The sequence below is a fragment of the Sorex fumeus genome, unplaced genomic scaffold (genome assembly GCF_029834395.1).
Source record: "Sorex fumeus unplaced genomic scaffold, SorFum_2.1 ptg000042l, whole genome shotgun sequence".
NCBI classification, from domain to species: domain Eukaryota; kingdom Metazoa; phylum Chordata; class Mammalia; order Eulipotyphla; family Soricidae; genus Sorex; species Sorex fumeus.
Genome location: NW_026606099.1, coordinates 8,256,768 through 8,273,207, shown reverse-complemented (window position 1 = coordinate 8,273,207; position 16,440 = coordinate 8,256,768). Strand labels below are relative to the sequence as shown.

Here is a 16,440-nt window from a genome sequence, read left to right as displayed (position 1 = left end):
CCTCATTCCTCTTGGTTTGCTTCAGGATTTTAGCTGTCAGCCTCTTTTTCACCTGCAGTCTCTGTTGTATATAGGCAAAGTGGCCTCCAGCATCACACTTGTCCTGCGTGTGAGTTCATTTCTACCAGTGTCCCCTGGTAGAATCTCCTGCAAAAATTCTACCAGCTGAGTAACTGGCCTTTCGCTGTTTGTCAGTGACCTCAAACCCGCAGTATTCTCAGTCCACTGCCTGTTTGGAGCTCCGATCTCTGGTCCAGGGGCCTATATAACCTGGTCCTTCATAAGTACTACACTGCACTGCACTGTTCTCCTGTCGTTCATCAATTTGCTCGAGTGGGCCCAGTAATGTCTCCATTATGAGATTTGTTGTTACTGTGTTTGGCATATCGAATATGTCACGGGTGGCTTGCCAGGCTCTGCCGTGCGGGCGAGATACTCTCGGTAGCTTGCCAGGCTAATACTACACTGTCAGGGTCCTGGCCAGTCGATCCTGGCAAACTGGAGTATGACCCCCCAAGCTTCCAGACTTACTCCCTATAGGAGAGGGAATGGGATGGGGAGAAACTACTGCCCTGGCTGCCTGCGCACCACGGGCCCCCACCACCTCCGAGAAAGAACCACGCAGAGAGAGGGAAAAGCAGCTCTCCGTTCATTAGCTCTCACACAGGGGTATCTATACATATATCCCCGAGGGCAGTACACACAGTACAGATGCTCAGTACAGATGTTAGTTGATGATTTCCCTTTCCCACCTTCAGTGCTGGGCGTATTAACACGGGCAGATAGTAAGGGTGCATCCTACCTCCCGTTATCCTCTCAACCAGAGTGCCTTTCTGGGCACCAATCCTGACCAAGCCTCCTGCTGAGCCCACATGCTCACCTCCAGGTACCCACCTTAAAGAAACAGGTGTTGGAGGCCAGAGAGACTATGCAGGAGTTAAAGCACTTGCCTTGCATGTGGGCAACCAAAGTCTCCAACACCCTAGATGGACCCCTGAGCACCGCCAAGAATGAACCCTGAGGACAGAACCAGGATAAGCCCTGAGCACCACCAGGATGTAGCTGTCACTGTCACTGTCCTCCTGTTGTTCATCAATTTGCTCGAGGGGGCCCAGTAACGTCTCCATTGTGACACTTGTTACTGTGTTCGTCATATCAAATACGCCCCAGGTAGCTTGCCAGGCTTTGCCGTGCGGGTAAGATACTCTCAGTAGCTTGCCGGGCTCTCTGAGAGGGGCGGAGGAATCGAACTCGAGTTGGCCATGTTGGCTGCATGCAAGGCAAACGCCCTACCGCTGTGCTATCGCTCCAGCTCCCAGGATGAGGCTCCAAAATCAAAATAAGAAATGAAATAAGGAAACTGGTGTGGGTGTGCAGGAAGACATATTGGCAAGTGGTCATCACAGGGAGAGTTGTTAAGCATAAAACCATAAGGAAGGGACGGAACTGTCATAGGAGGCTTGTGGATGTTAAGGCAAGAAAAAAAATAGTCTAAGTCCAAGCGCGGGTGGGCCAAAGCCAGACAAAGGGACTGGGAAGATGATTCAGGGACCAAGGGCTCATCATTCCCTGCATGAACCAGGGCTGAGTTAGGCTTCTGCCTCACAGCATCCCCGACTGTGACCCCCAGCTCCTTCGGACCCAAGCAGTACCATGTGGCCAGGTTTCACCATTAGCCCTTCTGGCCATTGCTGCCAGTATCCCCAGAACCCCTGAGCCCTGGGAACCCCCAGAAAAGCATTTGAAAATCCAGGCAGACAAGTTAGTGACACTCCGATAACCAGACCTATGTCTAAGGGTAGTTTTCAGGGCAGGAGGCAGAAGCCAGGTTCAGAGCAGCTGACTGAGTCACCCGGTGCCCAGGCAGAGCCAGAAGGGCAAGCAGAGGGCGCAGGGCTGAGTCGGAGAGAACGGTGGCTGCGGGCAGCTTCCTGCTTTCGAGAGTCCCCGCCCTTTGTTCTGAGCCATTCACAGAGGGGAACTCTAATTAAGGCTTTCTGGGGTGCCCATGATTGCCTTGTAAAACTGCTGGGCTATTTTTGCTCACACGAGGACACCACCTGGCACAGTCTCCTTGGTGGGGCTCTGCTGGGCGACATGGGGGTGTGGGGTGGGAGAACCGGACAGCCCAGCCAAGCAGGGAGCACCCTTCCAGCTCACAGATAAGGCTGCAAAGCATCACTCGTCCGGGATCACAAAGCTAGTGAGTGTCAGAGCCTAGTCCCAAACCCTGCCCCTCCATCCCCAGAGCTCCCAGACCATCCTCTCCAACCAGAAAAGGACCTGGGCATGCTCATGGACCACCCCCCTTCACCCCAAGTTTGTAAGAGTGCGAGAAAGAGACCTCTCAGGGGAGAATCACCTTGAGACCCAGCCCTGTGGTGAAGACAGAGAAGGCGGGGTGAGGCAGAAGGGCAGTTCTCAGCACAACCCAGAGAACTCTCCAGTGGGGGGCGTTCACCACCTTCCCATGTCCCCAGGACCTCCAGTTCACTGAACCATTAGCCATGCCCGGGGACCCTCCAGGGATCCACCCATCCCATGAGGGTTAAATCAAGAGAGACGGTAAGATCCGGTCTTTCTTAGGCACCTGACAAAACTCAAGCCAGCCAGGACCCTCCCAAAGTGCTCTCACAAGCCTCCAGCTGCAATGGGCCACCCTAGACCCCCAGCCTTGACTCCTTGTGCATCTCTAACACCAGAAAATCCTTGGAAACCCCAGATCCAAGCAGCTTGGGGAGTTTTTCCCAAGGCTTCCGGGTGGGCTGGTCCTTCCTCTAGGATCCATGGTGATGTTACTAGGCAACATCAGACAGACCTCCTCAGCACCCCCAGGAAGACACAAGACACAATTTCCACACTTAGTCTGGGTTGGGTGAAGGGTGAATGTGGGAGGTTGCAGAAGCTCACAGAGAGGTTCACAGGGAGGTTGTGGGGAGGTTCACGTGAGAGGAGGCAAAGGATGGGGAAGGTTCGTGTGAGAAGAAGCAGAAGAAGATGGAGGAAGGTTCATGGGGAGGAAACAGAGGATGGGGAGGTTCATGCCAGAGGATGTGAGACTGGGGGTAGGGGAGGGGCATGCAGGAGTGTGTGGGAATGTGCAGGTTATTTTTAGCTGACTGGGTCAGCGCGTGGCCATGACCGCTGGGGGAACAGGCCCATCAGAAGAGTCATCCTCAAAGGCGGTCAAGACACGAGTGCTTGGCAGGGTTTATGGGCAGATCCTCAGACTAGGGGGGGCTCCTGCTCCATCCCACTGGGTACCCAGAACCTCAGACATGGGGGCACCCTGCTCTGTCCTACTGGGCACCCATCCCAGCCAAGGCCAGACCCTAGGAGAGGAGACACGCTGAGGAAGCCTGGTGCGGGGCAACCACCTGAGCTAACCCCACCCTCAGGGCTTGATGGTCAGAGGTGCAGTTCCAGGACCCTGGGTACCACCCCCCATCTCAACCCCTTTCACCTTAGGTGGCAATGATGCACACGTCAACAGCCATTGCTCCCTAGGCTTGAGTGCTCCCCACCCCCACCCCAGGTGACCCTAACTCTTCACCTGGGTGTCGCAGCCCCTTCCCTCCACCTGGGACACCTCCTCCTCCTGCTGGTCAGGTGCTGGCACCCACATGCATGCCTCCATCTCCTGCTGGCTTCCCAGAGCCTCACCAGCCATCCGGGACACGATCACGTATTCACTGACCAAAGGAGAGGAAAGCAAGCAGGTTATGTGCAGTCAAGTCTCCAAGTCAGTGCTCACTTCCTGTCTCACCCCCTCCCAAGACTATCCCACTCTACCCCCAGGAAGCCCTCCCTGATGAGCCTCTGGAATTCAGGGCTATTCTTCAGTTCCTTCTCATTCCTTCAGCAGTGATGCTGGGAATTCTGAGAGCGGCCCTGGCTTCCCCTGAAGGCTCGGTTCCCCCTTCCTCCTTTTCGATTCCTCCCTTCTTCCCATGCAGACCCCCTGGCATCTGTCTTCCTAGGTGCCCCGACCCGTGGGACTAGTCAATGTGGATAACCGGAAGAGGGTGCGTGAGTAGGAAAAAAAGAGAGACAGAAGAATGGGAACAAGACAAGACTCTGATCAAGCTCCAAATTTATTTCTCCCAAGCTAGCTTTTTATAATTGATTACATGAGGAAGTGGGCAAAATGGGGAATTAACAAAGCAGGCAGATTTTCAGAATCAGGGTGTGAGCCCTAACAGCGGGCTCATGGTAGTTATCTCGGGCGAAGCTCAGAAACTTACACAACGTATTTTAACATTTTCCCAAGAAGAAATTAGTTCCTAAATTGCATGTCAGGCTGTATTGACCTTTTGGCTACAGGCACTTAGGAATACCCAGAATTCAGGGGCCATGCTCCCCCCTAAATCTCACCCGTGCCCCTTAGGAGAGGCTGAAGCTCATGGGAAGGAAGGAACTTGCTCAGAGAGGAGAGGAGGGGAAAAATCTAGAACCAACGGCACTGTTTCTCCCGCTCCCTATCCCACCCCCCGCCCCCGTCCCAGGACAGAACAACCACTCAGCCCTGCATGAGGCCAGACATCCTGGGCTCTGCCCTGGTTCTTCCAGGGAAAGATGGAGAGTCTGAGAGCAGCTGTGCCCGCGCTTGGGGCAGGGGTCCCATGGAGGCTCCCCGGGCCCTTCTGCACTGGCCTCTTCCAGCCGCAGTGGGAGGGGAGAGGCTATGAGAAAACCTGTGAAGGGCTTTGAAGATGAAACAGACCTGCGGCCAGGGGCTGTTGACGCAGCTACGCCGAAGAGGCAAGCTGGACTGGCTCTGAAGAGGCCGGAGTGATGCCAAGCCAATAAAACGCAGCTTTTGTCTCTTCGCCACCTTTTAATGCCGCTGTCCCTGGTGCATAAAAGGACCTGCCCAGGCCCGGGGAGCACAGGCCTCCGACCGCCCTCCACCAGCTCGCCACCTCTCACTCACTCGCTCCTCTCTCCAGCATGACCTGCGGCATCAGCACCATGGGCTGTGGGTTCGGCCCCAGAGCCTTCAGCTGCGCCTCGGCCTGCGGGCCCCGGCCCGGCCGCTGCTGCATCACGGCCGCCCCCTACCGCGGCATCTCCTGCTACAGAGGCATCACCGGGGGCTTCGGCAGCCGCAGCGTCTGCGGGGGCTTCCGCGCCGGCTCCTGCGGAAGCAGCTTCGGGTACCGCTCCGGGGGGGTGTGCGGGCCCAGCCCGCCCTGCATCACCACCGTGTCTGTCAACGAGAGCCTCCTCACGCCCCTCAACCTGGAGATCGACCCCAACGCCCAGTGCGTGAAGCAGGAGGAGAAGGAGCAGATCAAGTGCCTCAACAGCAGGTTCGCGGCCTTCATCGACAAGGTGGGTGGCCTTGATCAAACCCTTCCTGCACCTGAACGCAGGGCATGCTCAGGACGCAGGCGGCATACTAAAGGGGGAGTTAGGCCCGGTTCCTTTGTCCGCAGAAGCTTCCAGTCCAAAAGAAGAGAGAGTCCTAGCTCTAGGACTTAGATTGAAAACCAAAATAGGTTAGGGTCCTCTAGTCTGGTGGTAGAGACAACTGCAAACACTTCAGCAGAACCAGGACCAAATTCTTCAGAGTTAGACGTAAGATTGTTTCATCAGCCAAGGGCCACAGTTGGGTGTTCAAAGCCTTTGGAGCCCATGTGTTTCCTGCCAGGCAAGGAGGGCTCCCCCCAACAAGGGCAGGCCCGGTGGGGCCTTGAAGGGAATCTCTGGATTCACGGAAATCTGTTATTTTATACAAAGTGGTCGAACAGAGAGGCTTTCCCAGGACAGAGCCCTGAATTCCAGGGCATCTTAGAGGGGGCGAGGCACCAGGACCAGGCCTTGGGGTGGTGGTGGGGGGGATCCACCTGCAGATGTCCGAATATCCAGCTCAAGTCTGCAACCGTCTTCTCCATGGAAATCAGACGCCAGCAGGAACGGGAGGGGGCCCAGAGGTGCTTCCGGAATTGACTGATTGTGAAGACACCACCAAGGGGCCAGAGGGAACACAGCGAGTGGGGCTGGCTCTGGCCTTGCACATGGCTAAGCCAGGTCAACCCCTGGCACCACCTGGCACCCTGAGCCCCACTGGGAGCAATCCCCGAGCACAGAGCCAGGAGCTAGGCACGAACACTGCCGGATGTGGCCCACCCTGAAAAGGAATTGACGCCAGAACCACCCGCTGCACAGACCTCTGCGGAACTCCTCAAAGCCCAAGGGATGGAGACCAGCCCGGAAGAGAGCCTGTAGGCAAAGCAGCCCCCCTGATCCCCCACCGGCACCCTTGCTGGAGGATCTCTCTCATGGAGGTCCTTTATCCGCGACTCTCAGTCAACCTGTCTGCTCACGGGCTCTGGCATCACTCCTGGTTTGGGGAGAGAACTGCTCAGTGGGCAGAGCCCTTCCTAGAGGGGTTCTCTGAACCACCTGAGCAAGGCAGGTGTAAGGTACCCCTCTCTGCAGAGAGGGTCTGTGCCGACTGCATGCACAAGAGACCCCCACAGTCAGTGTGGACTCAGGACAACTGAACGGGCCTTGGCCAAAAATATGACCTGGTAAGAAGCTGTAGGGAGCTTTCAGGAGGGGCTGCGGGTGCACTGGTAAGTCGCGGCCAGGTTTGGAGAACCAAGACAGAACCCTTCAGAGAGGTCTGGCGAGAGGCTGGGGTCGAGACCCCATCTTGCCCTCTGGTCCTGCAAGAAGAGATTCTCAGACTCCACCTCCCCACCAGGTGCGCTTCCTGGAGCAGCAGAACAAGCTGCTGGAGACCAAGTGGCAGTTCTACCAGAACCGCGAGTGCTGCGAGAGCAACCTGGAGCCGCTGTTCTCGGGCTACATCGAGACGCTGCGGCGGGAGGCCGAGTGCGTGGAGGCCGACAGCGGGAGGCTGGCCTCCGAGCTCAACCACGTGCAGGAGGTTCTGGAGGGCTACAAGAAGAAGTGAGTGTGGGACGGAGGCTGGGGGGGGGGGGGGCGCAGGATGCAGGGGTCTGCGTGGCAGGAGCTTTCTCTGAGTGGCCGGAGCCAGGGTCTGGCCAGGATGAGGGTCCAGATCCCCGGGATCCCCGGTCCTGCCTTGGGCCCCCTCCTCGGACCCTGAGGCCAGCAGCTCCCGAGTGCTGTGGGCACAGCTGCTGCTTCCCAGGTCCCATCCTGCCCAGCCTGTGACATCCAGACCCCTTGGGGACTCTGCTCCCTCGGGGGATGGTGCTGACTCTGTGTGCCCCCAGCCTTGAGTGTGTGAGCCAGGGTCTCTGGGGCCCCTCTCCCCACACCTGAGCCCGGTGGACATAGGGAGGGTCTGGGTGCTGGGCCCCCATGGGATGCTGTCCATCCTGGGTGCGCAGGGTGCTGGGGAGACCTCAGAGAGGCTGGCACCAGGGCACGGAAGCCCAGATGGCCCGTCACCCCCAATCCATCGTGACAGGGTCTGACAATCCCAAGACATCTGGAAGGCCCAGGGGGCTACTGGGCCCTGGCTGTGCGGGAGGGGCCACAACTCCTTTGGCTGACATGGGTGGGTGCCAGGCAGCTGCTGACATGACCTCTGGCCCTGCTCTGCCTCAGGTACGAGGAGGAAGTCTGCCTGAGGGCGACAGCTGAGAACGAGTTTGTGGCCCTGAAGAAGGTGAGACTATGGATTGGGGTCGGGCCTGGGACAGGGACCTGAGAGGGATAGCCCTTGCGAGAAGCCTCAGTCGGGAACAGTGGTCCTGGCAGGCTCAGATGGCCAATGCAAGGTGCAGGGTGGGTATTGCTCTAGGCTGTGCACAGTGTGACCTGGCCACCTCTGGGGTGGACATGGGGGTGCCTGTGCATGGCAGCCATGCCTTGGGGTATGGTATGTGCTGGGCACTGGGGTGGTGGCCAGGCCCCAGCCCGCACAGTGGGAACTTTGAGGACAGGGGACGGTCAAGCATGGGGGCTGCTGGACAGAGGAGGACACGGGGCCATGGGATGCCCATGTGGAATCTCTTATGAAGGGGAGTGGGGGCTGAGTCTCCATGGGGGTCCCAAGAGACTCAGGCCAGCACCAAGGCTCCAAGGCGGGGTTTCTGAGGAGGCCCCTGCATGGTCAAATGCAGACAGGAATGGGGATGCAGTGGAGCCGCCCTGACCCCAGAATGAGTGAGGGGCCAGGACCGGGTGACAGTCGGGGCCAGCTGAGCTCAAGGAGACCCACTTTCAGGACGTGGACTGTGCCTACCTGCGCAAGTCAGACCTGGAGGCCAACGCAGAGGCCCTGACTCAGGAGATCGACTTCCTGCGGCGCCTGTATGAGGAGGTGAGGCCTGATCAGGCACACTGGGTAGCACCGGGCGGGCCCGTGTCTACCTGCAGGTGGACGTGGAGTGGCCATGAGCTTGGAGGCTGTCAGAAGGGGCAGGGCTGGAGACCTGAGCAAGGGTGGGGAGGGTCCTGCAACAAACAGCCCCCTGAACTTCCCCCTGCCTTGCAGGAGATCCGCGTCCTCCATGCCCACATCTCAGACACCTCGGTGGTGGTCAAGATGGACAACAGCCGGGACCTGAACATGGACTGCATCATCGCCGAGATCAAGGCTCAGTACGACGACATTGCCAGCCGCAGCCGGGCCGAGGCCGAGAGCTGGTACCGCACCAAGGTGAGAGGCACGGGCCCGGCTCCCACACAGCCAGCAGTGAAGCACAGACTGCGAAAGGCTTCTCTTACCCGGGACCCTAAGGACGGCAAGAGAAGGGCCGGCAGCTCCCGGCAGGGCTGCCATGTACTGTTGCTCAAGCTGGGCACTGCACAACCCACACTCTCACCTGGGGTTCCCGATGGGCGACACCCCCCGTCCTGAGTCTCAGGCCCCTCTGTCCCCTCTGCCCCTAGTGTGAGGAGATGAAGGCCACCGTCATCAGGCACGGGGAGACCCTGCGCCGCACCAAGGAGGAGATCAACGAGCTGAACCGCATGATCCAGAGGCTCACGGCCGAGGTGGAGAACGCCAAGTGCCAGGTTCGGGAGCCCCTACCCCACCCTCCCTGGGTGTAGGAGGAAAACCAAGTTTTCCAAGTTCAGGATTTAAATTAGACTCTAGAAAGACCTTCCTAGAGATCTGGGTACATGCAAGGCCCCGGGTGATAGAGAAATAATGGAAAACCTACAAGGCTTTCCTGATTGACAAGGCTCAGATTGGGGGTGTGGTGTTGTCTATAGGGTGGGCAGGGGATGGGCAGGAAGCTGACTGGACATCCAACTTCTCTAGTTGGGAATGGATGGTTCTGTTGGATTCTTTTTTGGTTTGGTTTCTTTTGGTCACACTGAGAGACGCGCAGGGGTTTCTCCGGCTCTACACTCAGGAATTATTCCTGAGAAATCAGGGCTCAGGGGACCCTATGGCATGCCAGAGATCAAACCAGGTTGGCCTCGTGCAAAGCAAGCACCTCCTTACTGTAGCCTTGTAGCCAGGGTTCCGTTGATTCTTTATAAGATCTCTTCCAACTAAAATTCACATTATTCTCCCCAACCCTTTTCCTTTCCCCAGAACACCAAGCTGGAGGCCGCTGTGACCCAGTCTGAGCAGCAGGGCGAGGCGGCCCTGTGTGACGCCAAGTGCAAGCTGGCCGGCCTGGAGGAGGCCCTGCAGAAGGCCAAGCAAGACATGGCGTGCCTGGTGAAGGAGTACCAGGAGGTGATGAACTCCAAGCTGGGCCTGGATATCGAGATCGCCACCTACCGGCGCCTGCTGGAGGGCGAGGAGCAGAGGTGGGTCTCGAACCAGCAACTCCCAGAGCTCTGCTTGCAGAGACCTGTGTTCCCTTGGATTCCCCCATAGCCCAGTCTTGGTCCTCCACTCAGTCCTGGAGGCCCAGGTAGATTCTGGAGCCTTTGGATCCCAGACCTCAGAGGACTGGAGCTTGGACACAGGACAATGCCTGTGAAATAAAGAGCCCCAGAGAGCCCAGGCTTTGCTAGGATTGAAGGCGAAGCACCTCTCAGTCTAGAGCATGCAGTGTTTTGGGGCCGGAGCGATAGCACAGCGGGTAAGGTGTTTGCCTTGCATGCGGCTGACCTGGGTTCAATCCCTGCCATCCCATATGGTCCCCTGAGCACCGCCAGGAGTAATTCCTGAGTGCAGAGCCAGGAATAACCCCTGTGCATCGCTGGGTGTGACCCAAAAAGTAAAAAAAAAAAAAAAAATAGAACACTCAGTGTTTTTCCAACCCTAATCCTTCCAGTACCTGCTCTCTGCCTGGTTTCTTGGTGGTCACCCTACCTAAGGGTGGGATCTGTGGCCAAACGCCAACCCTGGCCTCATGTCACTGTCCAACAGAACCTTCCCACTCCGGGTATGCCAAGTATGGTTGTTCAAGTTTTGCACTGTACAAAAGCAGCTTGTCTGGGGACAAATGAAGGCTGAGATCCAGCGGGTAACTCTGCTTGCTAAATGTTGTGTCCCGGCATCGCTGCTTTGCTGGAGAGGCATTTTTGCAGTGTTACACAAAGGCATTCACAGAGGCCTGCAGTGACCTGAGAGGACACGTCTCAGCACTCGTGGGAATTTGAGGAACCCTTTCTGACTTTCCCTTTCTCTGACCTTCTCCCCACTCAGGCTCTGTGAAGGTGTTGGATCAGTGAATGTCTGTAAGTATTTTAACTTGTGAAAAGGAAACATTTCGGTTGGGCAGTAGGAGATACTGAGTGGAGAGTTTCCAGAAATTTCCCCGGCAGTGGGAATTGACTGGGCATGGACCAGGAGGGCCTGGGGTGACAGCGGGGGATGAGCTGCCCAGAGGACATTGAGGAGGGGCCGCTGCACACCCCTGCAGGCAGCGGCAGAGTGAGGAAGGTCTCGCTGAGGGCCCAGAGACGCGTCTGGGTGTGGCTCCGGGCTCAGTTCCTCCCAGGACCGGACTGATGCCCTTTCCATCCTGAAAGCCAAGCAGGTCAGAGGCTGCTGGTGATGGCAGGGCGGCGGGTAGCCGTCAGCACTGGATGAACTTGCAAAGAGTGTTTTTTCCCACTAAGACTCCTTTAAAAGAGGGGTTTGGCATCACAACAGGAGGGATTTGGAGTCAGACAATAGGAAAGACTGTTCTGGGGGCTGGGAGGAGGGGGAGGCCTGATCCTAGCATTGTCAAGCCAAGATGTTCCTGCGTGAAAGGAACACTTGCCTTGCACACGGCAGACCCGGGTTCAATTCCCAGCATCCCATTTGGTGCCCCAACCGCGCTAGGATTGATCCCAGTACTGCTGGGTGTGGCAAAAAAAAAAAAAAGAAAATGTTCCTAACTAGTGGTGCCTTAGCCCAGGGGAGGTCGGGCTGTGGGTTCTGACTCTGCCCTTGTGCCCGCAGGTGTGAGCAGCTCCCGGGGCGGGGTCGTCTGCGGGGACATCTGCATGTCGGGCTCCCGGCCCGTGACGGGCAGCGCCTGCTGCGCCCCCTGCAGCGGGAACCTGGCGGTGAGCACGGGCATGTGCGCACCCTGCTGCCAGCCCAGCACGTCCTGTGGCATGGGCAGGTGCTAGGTGCCCGACAGGGAGCCAGAGAAGGGCCCTGACTCCCACCCCGGCTGAGTACGGCGGCACTTCGTGTTCTGAGAACGCAGCGCAGGCCGCAGGCAGGATCCAGCTGCCCCTCCTCTGCTCCTGTCCAGACGGAAGGGGCTGCTGCGTCACCCCGCTGTGGCCCTGGAAGGAACACCCCCCCACCTCCCCCACCACTCTGGCCTCTTGTCTCCTGTTTTGCCAATAAACTGGGGAACTGTGTCTGCCTTTCCTGAGTGAGCACCCCTGCCTGCACGCCGCAGGGCCTGCACCCACCGTGGGACCCCACTGTGCCCGTGCCCACCCTGGCCTCCTCACCTTGGTCACACCTGCCTCCGGGGTCACACTCCTCTGGTTGATCTCAAGGAGAGGGAAGGCGGTGTGTGAGTGTATGTGGGTGTCTGTGTGTGTGCAGGTATATGAGTATATGTGTGTCCATGTACTGTTGTGTATGTGTGTTTATATGTGTATGCACCTGTGTTTATCTGTGTGTATGCATATATATTTATGTGTGTTATGTGTATGTTTATAAAGAATTGTCTATTGTATTTGGTTATGTATGTAGATACATAAAAGTGTATTGTTTATGTGTGTTTATGCATGTATGGACCCGTGTTTATCTGTAGGTATATGTATGCATGTTTATACATGACTATGTGTGTATAGGTATATCTCTATTTATGTGGTCATGTGTATGTGTATGTTTGTGTTTATGTGTGTATGCGTATATGAATGTATTGTGTGCGTGTTTATGGATGTGTCCAGATTTATCTTTGTGTCTGTGTTTATCTCTGTGTATTATTTGCATATATGTATATAGATGTGTATGTATTTCTGTATCGGTGTGTTTGTCTGTGTATATGTGAGTAGGTGTGTTTGTATGTGTGTGTTTGGGTATTTTTGGTTCGAGACTACTGTCTGAGCACACCTTGACTCTGCCCCACTAACTGCCACACCACTGCCGCACCCTTATCACACTCCTGTCATATTCCTGCACTTCAAGGGCCAGAGCCAGAAAGACCCCCGTGGCCGCTTGTGTCACTCCAAACCCCAGCCCCGCCCCCACACCACCATTCAGACAAAGACCAAAGAGCCCTTTGACACCCACATGCACCCGACCCCAGTCCCATCCACTCCCCTTCAGCACCCTGGACAGCTTCCCACATCCCAGGCTGGTGGAGGAGGACTCTGACTTTGGACGCCCCCAGACCCCAACACTCGTCCCCAGGCTACAGTTTCCCGGCCCCTGCATGGCTTTTCTGCTCATCTAGAACCCCCGGGAGGAGACCAGGGACCCTCAACCCTGCTCTGGAAGAAGCAGGCCTGGAAGACCCCACAGGCCCAGCTCATCCCTCCCTCCTTCAGGCCCAACTCACCCTCCTCCACACCCCCACAGAAACAGCTCACCCCTCCCCTCCCCTCCCCCACAGGCCTAGATCACTCCCCCCGCTCCCCATAGAACTAGCTGGCCCCTTCCCCTACAGGCCCAATTTACCCCTCTCCCTGCCCCTCTGAATGCCCAACTCACTCCCCCTGTCCCCCACAGAACCAGCTCACCCCTCCCTCCTGCAGGCCCAGTTCCCCTTCCACACCCCACATGATCCCAGCTCACCCCTCCCTCCTGACCCCTGAGAGGCCCAGCTCACCAATCCCCCCACCTCCTGCAGGCTCGGCTCCCCGCCCCTCTCAACCCCACCCCTTGCATTCCCAGCAGCATCACATCTGCAAGTTCCACTTTACACTACTGAGGCAGTAGGCCAAAAATCACCAGGACGGGCCCTGGGTCTCCTGAGCACTGCTTGGGACGTCAAGAAGAAAACAATCCCCTTCCCTTCCTCTCCCACCCCCTAATCTTCCTCTCCTGCCCACAGCCCTTCCCTCTCACCCCACTCCACACTCTGGGGCTGCCTGAGAGTTTCGGGAAAGAGCCTGGCAGGCAGTGGATCTTCCCCGGCCCTCGGGGAGAGTCCAGACACTCGAACAGAGCATGCGGGCTCCAATCATCCGCCTGAGCAGCCGTGGGGCCCCTCACCTCAAAGGGCCTGAGCTCCTGGGAGTGGGGGAGAGGCAGAGATTCTCCCAGCTGGCCCAGCTCTGACCTTCTTGGAAAGTGACTCAGAGATTGGAAAGGCCCCAAGTCAAGGCAGATACAGAAAGGAAGGATTGCCTGCTGTGGGCACCCAGCCTGGTGTCATGTCGGGAGCCGGGCTGTCCTCTCTGCCTCTGCTCCTTCTCTCCAGCAGCTCAGGAGACCAGTGCCACCTGCTCCCCACCTGGCACAGGCCCAGTCCTGAGTCCCTGAGCCCTCACCTCCGCTGCCACCCCTGTCACCTGCCAGGCCAGACCCTGGGCCTGGGAACTAGGAGGGAGGGAGAACCACCATTAGAGGATGGCTAACCAGGACATTCTGGCGATTTCTTCAAGAAAGCAAAACAGAAGCTGAGACCTAAGGGGTCAACAAAGATCAGGAGTTCATGGATCCAACCAACGGGTCATTATTAAATGACTAATTGGGGAGAGGACAAGGGGTCACGTTCAATTCCCAGCACTGCACCTCGCCCCCCAAGCACTGCCGGGTGTCACTCCTGAACACGGAACCAGGAATAGTCCCTAAGCACTGATGGATGTAGTTCCAAACCCAAATAATCGATTAATGCATTATATGTACCGAGGACTCCTACACAAGGATGGGTTAATATAAGTCACAAAACTTCTGATTGTTTGGGGGGAAATTCTAAACAATAATGGTGCATCTTTTGTCAAAATAATGAATGTAATCAATGTAGAGAAGAGCTAACTGGAAATTATCTGCCTCACAGGCATTTGGAGGGGTGGGAGGGGGGTATACTGGGGTTCTTGGTGGTGAAAAACGAGCACTGGTGAAGGGAAAGGTGTTTGATCATTGTATGACTGAGACTTAAACCTGAAAGCTTAGTGACTTTTCCCACAGTGATTCAATAAATAAATATAAAAATAAAATTAATTAATTAATTAATTAAGGTGGAGTTCCTGCTCAATTCATTCAGCTAATCAGTGGCTCAATAAATAGCAGTACTCCTACAAAAAAAATCCATAGAGATATCGGCCAGAGGCCAGAGAGATAGTATAGCAGGTAGGGCATTTGCCTTGCATGCAGTCAACATGGGTCCTATCCCTGAAAGCCCGTATCATCCCCTGAGCACACCTGGAGTGATCCCTGAGCACAGAACCAGGAGTAAGCCCTGGGCACCACTGGATGTGCCTCTCACCCCTATCCCCCCCAAAAAATAGAAAAGAAAGCATACTCAGAACATTGATCAAATGGCAAAGCGGGTGATTTCAAAGGGCAGCCAAGATCTCAAGGTGTAGAGCCAGGAGCAGAGAACGACTTCCAGGAAGCAAAACTTGGTGCTGATCAAATACCACGCCCAGCTTTAGCATAGGAGGAATCGGCAACACATCCCATCGTGCTTGGAAAGTTGTGAATCTGTGCTATGTGCCTCCATGGTTTTTCTTCCTCTGCATGGAGCACGCTTGGTGGTTGTCCTAACTCCGCAGTGCAAGGCAGGGATGTGGTAATGATGTCGGTAGCCCCACAGGTGGCTTATGTGAAGCGGAGAGGAGAAAGATGGTCACATTCGCCCCATCTGCCTCTGCCGCCTGGACCCAGAGTTCTTGTCTCACCTCGCAGAAAAGAATTTAAGGAGTACACAACCATTGAAGTCAAATAGATTTTATTTGAAGGTTTTGAAGGGAAGGAGGAAGAGAAAGTGGGAGAGAGTGGAGAGTAACAAGAGCAAGAGAAAACGCAGCTTCTCCAAGGGCAAAGAGAGCCCCTACACATATCCCAGCACTGGACATGAAAGTACACATCTCAAGAGGAGAGATGTGGGCCACACATGTGCTCGGGCATCATATGTACTTGGCCATGTGGGCACAAGCAGCATATGGGCTTGGGCAGCCCATGTGCACCCTTCCTTTGCTCAAGGTGGCTTTTATAGGGTATCTTCTCAGGATGTCTTGGTCTGAAATGTTCTGAAGTCTTCTCTGGATTGAATCACTAAAGTTAATTGGATGAAGGGAGAGATCTAATGGTATTCGGGGAATTTCCTTCATGGGAAGGGGTCCAAACTCCTCAGGATCCACTGCTGAAGGTCTTACCTTGGGTCTTGTTCAACTTTAGGATTTTTACTTCCCAGAAATCTCATTGTAAATTCTGGTGACTTTTTTTTCCTAGAAGTTTCATTGTCATGGGGCCCTCCCCTGTCTAGCTGCCTCTTCAGCGCCAACAGAATATGTCCCCAGTCCTAAGTGCTCAGTTCAAGGTGAACCATGACAGGGTACTGCACCAAAGAAATCATCTCCCAAAAGTCTCACATCCACCTGACTCTGACCCAGACAGCCAGATCCTGTACTTCGAGCTTATGTCCTTCATGAGATGAAACGGGGGATCTTGATGTGGGGGCAGAATGACAGTACAGGGGTAGGGAGCTTGCCTTGCATGTGGCTGACCCAGGTTTGATCCCCAGCATCCTATATGGTCCCCTGAGCACTGCTGGATGTGACCAAAAACAACAACAAATAAGTGAAATGTGGGGGGATCTTGAGAAGCTACGTTGCTTATTTGTGGGGCAAAATGAATGACTAAGTCCAGAGACTGCACTGTGGGGCCTCTCTCCACCTGAGGCACCCAACAACCCATCCCTCTCTACACAGTCACCAAGAGATGAGTTACCAAGCCAATTCCCCTTACCCTTGATTCCACTGCTTCGACCCCGGGAAAAGGTAGACCTAAGGAACAGTGGTGATTTCTGATTCCTTGCACGATAGTTTTTGTTGCTCTCAACACACAAGGGTCACCAGGCTAACCAAGAGGCCAGCCACGGCAGCTCGCCTCGTTCTGCTCTTTGCACGTGCACCATTATGAGGGCCGTGGACAGCCACAGAGTGGGGCAGGCGGGGTAA

The 16,440-nt window shown here is 55.9% G+C and overlaps 1 protein-coding gene across 1 annotated transcript; it reads left to right on the top strand.

Annotated features, from left to right (window-relative positions):
* The first annotated feature begins 4,950 nt into the window (after nucleotides 1-4,950).
* LOC130029075 (keratin, type II microfibrillar, component 7C) lies at nucleotides 4,951-11,311 on the top strand. The gene is made up of 9 exons (XM_056119947.1): nucleotides 4,951-5,334; nucleotides 6,713-6,921; nucleotides 7,549-7,609; nucleotides 8,171-8,266; nucleotides 8,441-8,605; nucleotides 8,839-8,964; nucleotides 9,494-9,714; nucleotides 10,562-10,583; nucleotides 11,306-11,311. The coding sequence occupies exons 1-9, from the start codon at nucleotides 4,951-4,953 to the stop codon at nucleotides 11,309-11,311; spliced, it is 1,290 nt and encodes a 429-aa protein (XP_055975922.1).
* The last annotated feature ends 5,129 nt before the right edge of the window (nucleotides 11,312-16,440 follow it).

Bases quoted from the DNA above. Each gene is read 5' to 3' on its own strand.
- LOC130029075 (XM_056119947.1), top strand. From the start codon at position 4,951: ATGACCTGCGGCATCAGCACCATGGGCTGTGGGTTCGGCCCCAGAGCC. The intron at 8,606-8,838 runs GTGAGAGGCACG...CTCTGCCCCTAG, and splicing joins AGAGCTGGTACCGCACCAAG to TGTGAGGAGATGAAGGCCAC. The intron at 8,965-9,493 runs GTTCGGGAGCCC...TCCTTTCCCCAG, and splicing joins TGGAGAACGCCAAGTGCCAG to AACACCAAGCTGGAGGCCGC.